At 43.8% G+C, this 12,454-nt stretch overlaps 1 protein-coding gene across 1 annotated transcript in view; it reads right to left on the reverse strand.

The window, feature by feature from the left end:
* The window catches only part of LOC112225027 (unconventional myosin-XVI-like), a 180,939-nt gene that overhangs the window by 53,153 nt on the left and 115,332 nt on the right, over positions 1-12,454 (reverse strand). The window contains 2 exon segments of the mRNA XM_042306657.1: positions 3,362-3,567; positions 10,229-10,309. Coding sequence (XP_042162591.1) covers positions 3,362-3,567; positions 10,229-10,309 — 287 coding nt within the window.

The following is a 12,454-nucleotide window of genomic DNA, read 5'->3' on the forward strand; positions in this document are numbered from 1 at the left end:
AGATTATAACAGAACATGGCCAAGATGTTCAAATGTTCATAAATGACCAGCATGGTCGAATAATAATAAGGCAGAACAGTTGAAACTGGAGCAGCAGCACAGTCAGGTGGAAGTTGAAACTGGAGCAGCAGCATGGCCAGGTGGACTGGGGACAGCAAGGAGTCATCATGTCAGGTAGTCCTGGGGCATGGTCCTAGGGCTCAGGTCAGTTGAAACTGGTTGAATACATGTATGTTTGAAGAATTTTCAAAACAACATATCTATCCCGTTAACGGGATTGCAGCCCTAAGAAGTTTAACAAACTATAGTTTTGGCAAGTCCGTTAGGAAATCTACTTTGTGCATGACACAAGGAATTTTTCCAACAATTGTTTACAGACAGATTATTTCACTTACAATTCACTGTATCACAATTCCAGTGGGTCAGAAGTTTACATACACTAAGTTGACTGTGCCTTTAAACAGCTTGGAAAATTCCAGAAAATGATGTCATGGCTTTAGAAGCTTCTGATAGGCTAATTGACATCACTTGAGTCAATTGCAGGTGTACCTGTGGATGTATTTCAAGACCTACCTTCAAACTCGGTGCCTCTTTGCTTGACATCATGGGAAAATCAAAAGAAATCAGCCAAGACCTCAGAAAACAAATTGTAGACCTCCACAAGTCTGTTTCATCCCTGGGAGCAATTTCCAAACGCCTGTGAACATGTTCATCTGTACAAACAATAGTACACTACAAACACCATGGGACCATGCAGCCGTCATACCGCTCAGGAAGGAGACACATTCTGTCTCCAAGAGATGATTGTACTTTGGTGTGAAAAGTGCAAATCAATCCCAGAACAACAGCAAAGGACCCTGTGAAGATGCTGGAGGAAACAGGTACAAAAGTATCTATATCCACAGTAAAACGAGTCCTATATCGACATAACCTGAAAGGCCACTCAGCAAGGAAGAAGCCACTGCTCCAAAACCGCCATAAAAAAGCCAGACTACGGTTTGCAACTGCATATGTTCACAAAGATCGTACTTTTTGGAAAAATGTCCTCTGGTCTGATGAAACAAAAATAGAACTGTTTGGCCATAATGACCATTGTTATGTTTGGAGGAAAAATGGAGGCTTGCAAGCCGAGGAACAGCATCCCAACCGTGAAGCACGGGGGTGGCAGCATCATATTGTGGGGGTGCTTTGCTGCAGGAGGGACTGGTGCACTTCACAAAATACATGGCATCCCGAGGAAGGAAAATTACATGGATATATTGAAGCAACATCAGTCAGGAAGTTAAAGCTTGGTCGCAAATGGGTCTTCCAAATGGATAATGAACATACGCACACTTCCAAAGTTGTGGCAAAATGGCTTAAGGACAGCAACGTCAAGGTATTGGAGTGGCCATCACAAAGCCCTGACCTCAATCCTATAGAACATTTGTGGGCAGAACTGAATAAGTGTGCACGAGCAAGGAGGCCTACAAACCTGACTCAGTTACACCAGCTCTGTCAGGTGGAATGGGACGAAATTCACCCAGCTTGTTGTGGAGAGCTTGTGGAAGGCTACCCGCAAAGTTTGACCCAAGTTAAACAATTTAAAGGCAATGCTACCAAATACTAATTGAATGTATGTAAACTTCTGACCCACTGGAATGTGATGAAAGACATAAATGCTGAAATAAATAATTCTCTCTACTATTATTCTGACGTTTCACATTCTCAAAATAAATTGGTGATCCTAACTGATCTAAGACAGGGAATTTTTACTCTGATTAAATGTCAGGAATTGTGAAAAACTGAGTTTAAATGTATTTGGCTAAGGTGTATGTAAACTTCCAACTTCAACTGCACATCCTACAGGTTAAACAATTTAGCTCTGATTTTCTCCCCATCATAACTGTCAGAGGGTGGTATATAACAGTGATTTCATTGAAAAGGGGAGAATATTAGCTTTCCAACAATGCCAGAAGAATTTCTACACTCCTAATGTTCAGCAAAAAGCATTTGTTTTTCCAATAGGAAAAAAACAACAACTTGCTATTGCTAACAGCAAGAGGGCCAAACAGATGACAGCTCACATGGCAAAATAGAGCTTCTGATGTGATCAGAGCAAAAATAACCGATATAAAAGCAAAGATTATCAAATACATTATTGTTTCTAATTGAGGTTAGTTTGTTACAATTGAAGTGTCCAGTTCAAAAGAGAGACTGAGATGAGTGATTGAATCTGTGTGGGAGACCGGGAATCTGTGTGGGAGAGCCAGATTAACTAAATCAGCCTGCGCAACAGAAAGAAGTTATCGGCCAATGAGAGGATTGAATTATATATTCTGCAAAGAGATGCATGCTTATGATTGGACAAAATTGATGAAATGGAGCTTAATGTCAAATTTAATGACCTTTACTCTCACGTGGAGTCCTTGTCTTTCCGTTAACTAAAATGAAAATCACCTGGTAATAGTTTTTTTTTTCAATGCATCTCGTCTCGTTATTGTCATACATTTTCGTCAGGAAAAAGAGGTAGTTGATGAGTGTTTTTCATCATAGTTATTGTCGACAAAATGAACACTGCACCCATCCCACACACACACACTTGTTTCCCATCTCCTCAAGACATCCTTTATGAGATTAGTGTTGTTGATTGAGACCACTTTGTGCTTGCTACATTAAGGATCACAGTGACCTGTCAGTTAGCTATGAAAGAGCCAGAGCCAGAGAGAGCGAGAGAGAGAGCGAGAGAGACATGTTGTCTCTATGTAAAGATTGACTGTAATTCTGTCCAGGTCACACAGACCTGAAGAACCATTAAGTAGATGACTTCCACCTGACCATTGTGTGTCTGTGTGCGTGTGTGCATGAGTGTTTGTGTGGGGGGGGAACCCAGCAACAGTAAAATGTGTGCCGTAAAAGGCCCATTTGAAGTGAGAAGGCAGAGAGAAGCAGAGTCTTTAAGATCTTCCCTATGGTGCTTCCATCCCCCCTATCACACAGACCCCTACACAGAGGCCACAGTGACCCATCACACTCACAGGCCTGGTTCCATTTCAGCCCATAGCCCCTTCCCCTAGCCACTACCCCTTTAGTCTTCACAGATCTGTAAAGATTGGATAGGTGGAAGCATATAATGGAAGCTTCCCAAGTCCTATTGCAAGGCAAGGTGGACCCATAACATTCTTGTTTTCAACTATCAGATTTATTCCGATTTTCAGACAATTTCCCAATCCCAGTTGTTTAGAGATCTAAAGAGATCGGATAGGGCCCTAAATGGAATCACACCACAGAGGCCAAGATCAATCCATTATGGATCATTGTAATATATTTTGTACTATGTCTAGTTCAACAGGAGCAGCCTGTAATGTATTGTGCCACCTACCTGGTGAGGAAGCCGTTGAAGGGCAGGCGTACAGGGTAGCCATAGCGGATCATCCGGACCATCTCCAGCACCCCTACGTACTGCAGCTGGGTAGACACGTGGAAACTGTCAAAGCAGTCCGCCGTGCACCTGCTGTTGGGGCGCACACACTCCACAAAGTGAGGGGTACACGCCTGTAGCTTACTGACCACATCTGACAAAGAGTTCTGAAACGAGGAGGGGTGAGGGGGGAGAGATGGAGAGATAGAGGGAGAGAGAGATTGTTTCATGTTAAAATTCATGTTCCTTAAGCATTTGAGTTGACCCAATTCTTCAGTCCCTTGCCACATCAACACAGCACTGGTGTTGGTATCAGCTTCATGGCAACATGGTTCCATTTATCCATCTAGATCAGGTATTCCCCCAGGGGTACACGGAATGCAGTCGGGGGAACGCGAAATAAAAATGTGATTCTCATTTTTCAACAAAAAATATTATTTTCAAACAGTAGATTTATATTTTCCAACTGGGCTGTACATTTGGGTGAGGTTTTTTCTTGCCTGAGTGGTCTCGTTTCTCTGCCCAAAATAAAATGAGAACATCTAGTGTTGAGCGAAATAACAACACAATGTCAAATGCAGGAAGCCTAGTCAAATAATTAACATCCAATCACATTAACCGTTACTCTCTCGTGGGAAACCTTCACTCTTGCACAGACATTTAGAAATGAAACATGACATTTTGAAAAATCAGCCACAGGAGTTTTTTGAGCGAGAATAAAGACGACTTTCAAGTAGTAAGACGTGTAAAAGCAACAGATGGAAGGCTAGAAGGGTCTTATATGCTGAGCTACTGAGTGGCTTGTACAGGCAATACCCATGCTATTGTGGAAGACTTAACTCTCCCTGCTACTGCAAATATGGCTGGGACAATACTGAGGGAAAAGGCCAAAAAAAACTATACAGACAATGATTTCATCAAACAACACTGTCTCACAACACATCAGTGACATGGCCGGAGGTGTTTTGAAACAATTACTGCTTTGCATACAAGCCAGTGAATTATATGCGTTACAGCTGGATGAGTCAACAGACATGGCGGGCCTGGCACAGCTCCTGGTATATGTCCCTTACATTTATGGGGGTCAATTAAGGAAGACATCCTCTTCTGCAAACGACTGGAAACCAGGACAACAGGAGAGGATATTTTTAAAGCCCTGGACAGTTTTGTGACATCAAATGGACTTCGGTGGTCAAGATGTGTTGGTTTCTGTACTGATGGCGCAAAAGCCATGACAGAGAGACATAGTGGAGTGGTAACGCGCGTGCAAGCAGTTGCCCCCGACGCCACTTGGTTACACTGCAGCATCCACAGAGAGGCTCTTACTGCCAAGGGAATGCCTGACAGCTTGAAAGACATTTTGGACACTACAGTGAAAATTGTTATTTTGTTATTAAAGCAAGGCCAAGGAACTCTTGTGTATTGTCTGCATTATGCAACGATATGGTCAGCAACCATGTAACGCTTTTACAAGCGTTTTTGTTGAATTGAGAGACGAGCTTAAAGTTCTGACCATCATTTTCACTTGTCTGACCACTTGCATGATGATGAGTTTCTCACACGACTGGCCTATCTGGGTGATGTTTTTTCTCACCTGAATGATCTGAATCAAGGATTACAGGGACTCACCACAACTAAACTCAGCAAAAAAAAGAAACGTCCTGTCACTGTCAACTGTGTTTATTTTCAACAAACTTAACATGTGTCAATATTTGCATGAACATAAGATTAAACAACTGAGACATAAACTGAACAAGTTCCACAAACATGTGACGAACATAAATGGAATAATGTCTCCCTGAACAAAGGGGGGGTTAAAATCAAAAGTAACAGTCAGTATCTGGTGTGGCCACCAGCTGCATTAAGTACTGCAGTGCATCTCTTCCTCATGGACTGCACCAGATTTCTCTTCGCTGGCCTTGGCTGAGCACTGACATTCCTGTCTTGCAGGAAATCATGCACAGAACGAGCAGTATGGCTGGTGGCATGGTAATGCTGGAGGGTCATGTCAGGATGAGTCTGCAGGAAGGGTACCACATGAGCGAGGAGGATGTCCGCGACTTGTCAATGAAGAGCACTTTTGCCATTCCTGTCTGGTCCAGCGACGGTGGGTTTGTGCCCATAGGCGACGTTGTTGCCGGTGATGCCTGGTGAGGACCTGCCTTACAACAGGCCTACAAGCCCTCAGTCCAGCCTCTCTCAGCCTATTGCGGACAGTCTGAGCACTGATGGAGGGATTGTGCGTTCTTGGTGTAAATCAGGCAGTTGTTGTTGCCATCCTGTACCTGTCCCGGTGTGATGTTCATGTGTACCGGTCCTGTACAGGTGTTGTTACACGTGGTCTGCCACTGCAAGGAAGATCAGCTGTCCATCCTTTCTCCCTGTAGTGCTGTCTTAGGCGTCTCACAGTACGGACATGGCCACATCTGCAGTCCTCATGCCTCCTTGCAGCATGCCTAAGGCACGTTCACGCAGATGAGCAGTGACCCTGGGCATCTTTCTTTTGGTGTTTTTCAGAGTCAGTAGAAAGGCCTCTTTAGTATCCTAAGTTTTCATAACTGTGACCATAATTGCCTATTGTCTGTAAGCTGTTAGTGTCTTAAACACCGTTCCACAGGTGCATGTTCATTAATTATTTATGGTTCATTGAATAAGCATGGGAAACAGTGTTTAAACCCTTTACAATGAAGATCTGTGAAGATATTTTGATTTTCACTAATTATCTTTGACAGACAGGGTCCTGAAAAGGGGGTGTTTCTTTTTTGCTGAGTTAATATTCAATGTGCGGGACAAATTTGAGGCTATGATTAAGAAGTTGGAGCTCTTTTCAGTCTGCATTAACAAGGACAACACACAGGTCTTTCCATCATTGTATGATTTGTTGTATGCAAATGAACTCATGCTTACAGACAATGTCAAATGTTATGTAGCGAAACACCTGAATGAGCTGGGTGCGCAATTATGCAGGTATTTTCCCGAAATGGAAGACACAAACAACTGGATTCATTATCCCTTTCGTGCACTGCCTCCAGTCTAATTACCAATATCTGAACAAGAGAGCCTCATCAAAATTGGAAGAAGCGGTTCTGTGAAAATGTAATTTAATCAGAAGCCACTGCCAGATTTCTGGATAGGGCTGCACTCAGAGTTTCTTGCATTGGCAAATCACGCTGTGAAGACTGATGCCCTTTGCAACCACGTACATATGCGAGAGTGGATTATTTGCCCTCACTAGCATGAAATGGGAAATGATTTAAAACTGAGACTCTCCAATACAACCCAACATTGCAGAGTTATGTTCTTCCTTTCAAGCACACCCTTCTCATTAACCTGTGGTGAGTTATACACCATTTTTGATGACCAAATAAGGTTTTATATGTAAGATGGCTAAATAAAGAGCAACATTATTGATTATTATTATATTATTATTTGTGACCTGGTCATATAAGAGACCTGGTCCTATGTTGAATACATGTATCGTATAGTGTGTGTGTGGCAGGCTTACAGTGATGGCAAAAAACAACATTTGAGAGTGCCCTGACATTGGTGCTAGAGGGGGTACCCAGCTGGAGGTTGAATGTTTGAAGCGATACAAACTAAAAGAAGTTCGTACCATGGGAACCACTGCTCTGGAGGGCCAGTTCCTCAACCTGGGCTAGTTGCTCAACCTGGTATATATTCCTCAACTTGGGCTAGTTCCTCAACCTGGGTTGGTCCCTCAACCTAGGCTTGTTCCTCAACCTGGGTTACATCCTCAGCCTGGGTTAGATCCTCATCCTGGGCCAGTTCCTCAACCTGGGATAGTCCCTCAACCTGATATAAATTCCTCAACCTGATATAAATTCCTCAACCTATGTTAGTTACTCAACCTGGGATAGTTACTCAACCTGGGATAGTTATTCAACCTGGGATAGTTTCTCAACCTGGGATAGTTTCTCAACCTGGGATAGTTCCACAACCTGGGATAGTTCATCAACCTGATAAAAATTACACAACCTATGTTAGTTCCTCAACATGGGCTGGTTCATCAACCTGGGCCAGTTCCTCAACCAGGGCTAGTTCCTAAACATCGGCTAAGTCCTCAACCTAGGCTAGTTCCTCAACCTGGGCCAGTTCCTCAACCTGGGCCAGTTCCTCAACCTCGACCAATTCCTCTACCTTGGCCAGTTCATCATTCTGGGTTAGTTCATCAACCTGGGTTAGTTCATCAACCTGGGCTGGTTCCTCAACCTGATATGAATGTAACAACATATGTTAGATCCTCAACCTGGGCTGGTTCATCAACCTGGGTTAGGTCCTCAACCTGGGCCAGTTCCTCAACCTGGGCCAGTTCCTCCAACTGGTATAGTTCTTCAACCTGGTATAAATTCCTCAACCTTGGCTAATTCTTCAATCTGGGTTAGTTCCTCAACCTTGGCTTGTTTCTCAACCTGGGCTTGTTTCTCAACCTGGGCTTGTTTCTCAACCTGAGCTTGTTCCTCAACCTGGGCTTGTTCCTCAACCTGGGCTAGTTCCTCAACTTTGGATAGTTGCTCAAACTGGGATAGTTCCTCAACCTGGGCTGGTTCCTCAACCTGGGTTAATTCCTCAACCTGGGCCAGTTCATCAACCTGGGTTAGTTCATCAACCTGGGTTAGTTCATCAACCTGGGTTTGTTCCTCAACCTGGACTTGTTCCTCAACCAGGTCTTGTTCCTCAACCTGGGCTGGTTCCTCAACCTGGGTTAATTCCTCAACCTGGGCCAGCTCCTCAATCTGGGCCAGTTCCTCAGCCTGGGCTAGTTCCTCAACCTGGACCAGTTTCTCAACTTTGGATAGTTCCTCAAACTGGGCTAGTTCCTCAACCTGGGCTAGTTCCTCAACCTGGGCCAGTTTCTCATCCTTAGCCAGTTCCTCATGCTGCGCCAGTTCCTCATACTGCGCCAGTTCTTCAACTTAGGATAATTCCTCACACTGGGCTAGTTCCTCATCCTGGGCCAGTTCTTCAACTTAGGATAGTTCCTCAAACTGGGCTAGTTCCTCAACCTTGGCTAGTTCCTCAACCTGGGCTAGTTCCTCAACCTGGGCCAGTTCCTCAACCTGGGCCAGTTCCTCAACTTAAGATAGTTCCTCAACCTGGTATAAATTCCTCAACCTGGGATAATTCATCAACCTGGGTTAGTTCCTCAACCTGACCTGGTTCCTCAATTTAGGCTAGTTCCTCAACCTGGGTTAGTTTCTCAACCTGGTATAAATTCCTCATCCTGGGCTAGTTCCTCAACCTATGTTAATTCCTCAACCTGGTATAAATTCCTCAACCTGGGATAGTTACTCAACCTGGGTTAGTTCCTCAACCTGACCTGATTCCTCAACCTAGGCTAGTTCCTCAACCTGGGTTACATCCTCAATCTGGGCTGGTTCCTCAACCTAGGCCAGTTCCACAACCTAGCATAGTTCTTCAACCTGGTATAAATTCCTCAACCTGGGCTAGTTCCTCAACCCATGTTAGTTCCTCAACCTGGGCTAATACCTCAATCTTGGTTAGCTCATCAACCTGGGTTATTTCATCAATCTGGGCTGGTTCCTCAACCTGGGTTAGTTCCTCAACGTGGGCCAGTTCCTCAACCTGGGCTAGTTCCTCAATCTGGGCTAGTTCTTTGACCTGGGATAGTTCCTCAAACTGGGAAAGTTCCTCAACCGTATCATGCTATACTTTATGGCCTATAGAGACATGTAGGCCTAGTCCTCGGTGTACAGCACTCTGTGTGGAGCTCTTGAGACTGGATTTAACTGGATACATAACTTCCATAGGTTTAGGGGGGTTATATGGCCAGGTTTCCTTACATGTGGTCAACGGTCGCCAAGACAACAGTGAGTGAGGAGTGAGGTCACGTCATGTGTGTGATGAAGGGGTCTGATTGGTTAGGGTGTGTTGTCTCTGTAGGGACCAGCAATACAAATACCTGTCATGACTAAGGCTGTGAGAGGGTGTCAGAGTGTGTTTTTCAGATATACACTGGTGCCACTCCATCATGCTTCTTACCACTCCCTAATGACATGGCTCTCCACTGTAAATGTGTGTGTGAGTAGGCTACTGTACCGAGAGCCGTGACGTCAGAAACACACACACACACACACACACACACACACACACACACACACACACACACACACACACACACACACACACACACACACACACACACACACACAGAGCCCATTGTTCATTGTTCATTCATACATTCAGAGGGCTTTATGCTTGGGTGGATACAGCGTTATTCTTCAGCCCACCCTCACCTTCTCTCCTCTCTCAATCTCCTCTCACCTTCTCTCCATTCCTTGTAAGACCACAACTCCTGCATGCAGGGAGCACACTGCCCTCATTCAAACCACCAACCATCACTCACACTAAAGCTACTTCCATGTTAAGCCACAATCACATCACATTGGATTTAGTGGTGTGGACATTGGAACGCGATCTGCCTTTGTTTTACACTTGTGGGGCAGAGATCCATCGAAATGAATAGTGTTGTTTCATATGGATCAACTACAAATTAATACCACATTTTATAGACTTCTGTTGTACTTGGTTGTGGTTCAGAGATATGGGTCATGGGTTGAATCCAAAATGGCACCATATTCCCTATAGCGTGCATTGCGTTTCACCAGAGGAAAATAGTGCACTCCATGCAGCCAGGGTCATGGTCGGGGTCAGCTAAAGAAATTGAATGACTTTAGTGTTTAGATTGAGGTGAGTGTTAGGATTAGGGTTAGGATCCCTACTGGGTAAAGTGATTGGGTTATTATGGTTCTGATTTGGTCCATTGTTGTGCTACTGGTTAATACTTACCCTCAGCTGCACAGCAACCGTAACTGGACCACACCTCTCCAGCCTCTGCAGGAAAGATGTTGCTCCCTTCTTCTTCAAGAGCTGAGAGAGAAAAAGAGGAGGAGGGAAAGAGGGAGGGAGGGAGAGAGAGAGAGAGAGAGAGAGAGGGGAAACGAGGAGGGGGATGGTGCTATTAGAGAGCTATGAATAGTGAATATTAACAATACAAGTTTGTTGACCCGTGCTCTGGAGACACCACGTGATGCAGTCCTATGAATACGGTCAAATCATAATATGAATATGGTCATTTATGGCAAGATCTATAAAGCCAATTTTTCATTACGGTCATACGCTATTCAATGTCCTCCTCCTCTACCTCAACCATTCAGTACCATACAATAATGTACTGTACCATATAATCATATTACCATTAGTGCAATTCTGAATTATAACATCTTTGATGATGGATGTAAATCCATGAGCTTCTTTATAGCCGTGTTTAACTACAGTGCAGTAATATTGTGCAATGTTACGTCATGTTATTATTACGGTCTTTGTTAACATGGGGAAAGAGTGAAGGTCTTGCGTAAGCCTTTCCTCTATATGCTTAATGAGGAGGGCCATTGGGTTCAGCCTTCAGCAGGTTATGCAATACAGAGGCAATTATAGTGCACATACACACACTCAAGCACACACACATGCACAGACACACACACATGCACAGACACACACACAAGCACAGACACACGCTCAGCGAGTCCTACTAGTTACTGCCCTATTAGATTTGACCTGAAAACAGAGAGAGAGAGAGAGAGACTGAGATAGAGACAGAGAGAGAGAGAGCGAGAGAGAGAGAGAGAGAGACCGAGATAGAGACAGAGAGAGAGAGACAGAGACAGAGATAGTTAATCTGCCTTTGGGCTAAAGAGCAGGAACACAGACCTCACCAAAGAAATTGGAAATACAGACAAAAATTAACAAGGAAATCATCTCAGCATAGAAAAATGTCTTCCTGTATGCTAACTATATCCCCCCACAAGAATCCCCATACTTCAATGAAGACAGCTTCTTCATCCTAGAAGGGGAGATCAATCATTTCCAGACCTAGGGACATGTACTAGTCTGTTGCAAACTAAACGCCAGAATCTGACACCCTTAGCATGCAGGGGGACACACCTACCTGAAGGTGACAGCAATACACTCCCCAATATGGCCCCCTAGGCACAACTTTAAAAAAACAAACAACAATAACAAAAAACAGCTCTGTCGCACGCTGGGTCTGTACTGTACATAGTCAATGGTAGGCTTCGAGGGGACTGCTGTGGTGGTACACCTACAGCTCATCTCCTGCAGCAGTACTGTAGAATCCTTTATCAATGACCTCAACCCAGAGTCTCTCAGAGCCTTCACAGTCAGCCCACTGACACCCTTATCGGATCACAGCAAAATCACAGCCTACTTGAACAGAGCAATACTCAATCACGAGGTATAAAAGCTGAACAAACTGCATACTATTAAGAAATGCTGTAGATGGAAGGAAAGTAGTGTAGAAATCTACCACAAAAAAATTAGCCAACAACAGATTCCTTTTAGACAACTTCCTTGACAAAATGTTTCACTGCAATAGTGAAGGTGGAAACTTGGCTGTAGGAAGCCTAATCAGTATATTTGACCCCTCTGCTTCCTTTATCAAATCTAAACATTTCAATCAGACAGCCTAAGAAAATGAATAACAATGAAAAAGGGTTTGATGAAGAATGCAAAAACCTAAGGAAGAAATTGAGAAACCTATTCAACCAAAAACACAGAGACAGAGAACCTGAGCCTATGCCTTCACTATGGTGAAACACAAAGAGTACAGAAATAAACAAAGGAAAAACAAAGAACAGCAAGTCAGAAATCAGCTCAATGTAATTCAAGAATCCATAGATTCTAACCACTTCTGGGAATATTGGAACACACTAAACAACAACATGAAGAGCTATAAATCCAAAATGGAGATGTATGGATTAACCACTTCTCCAATCTTTTTGACCCCATAACAAAGAAGAAACAGCAAAAACATATACACTACTGTTCAAAAGTTTGGGTTCACGTAGAAATGTCCTTGTTTTTGAAAGAAAACAACACTCCACACTGCCCTTTCCCACCTGGACAAAAGGAACACCTATCTGAGAATGCTATCCATTGACTATAGCTCACCATAGTGCCCTCAAAGCTCATCAATAAGCTAAGGACCCTGGGACT

Source organism: Oncorhynchus tshawytscha, linkage group LG26, assembly GCF_018296145.1.
Source record: "Oncorhynchus tshawytscha isolate Ot180627B linkage group LG26, Otsh_v2.0, whole genome shotgun sequence".
Classification (NCBI taxonomy): Eukaryota; Metazoa; Chordata; class Actinopteri; order Salmoniformes; family Salmonidae; genus Oncorhynchus; species Oncorhynchus tshawytscha.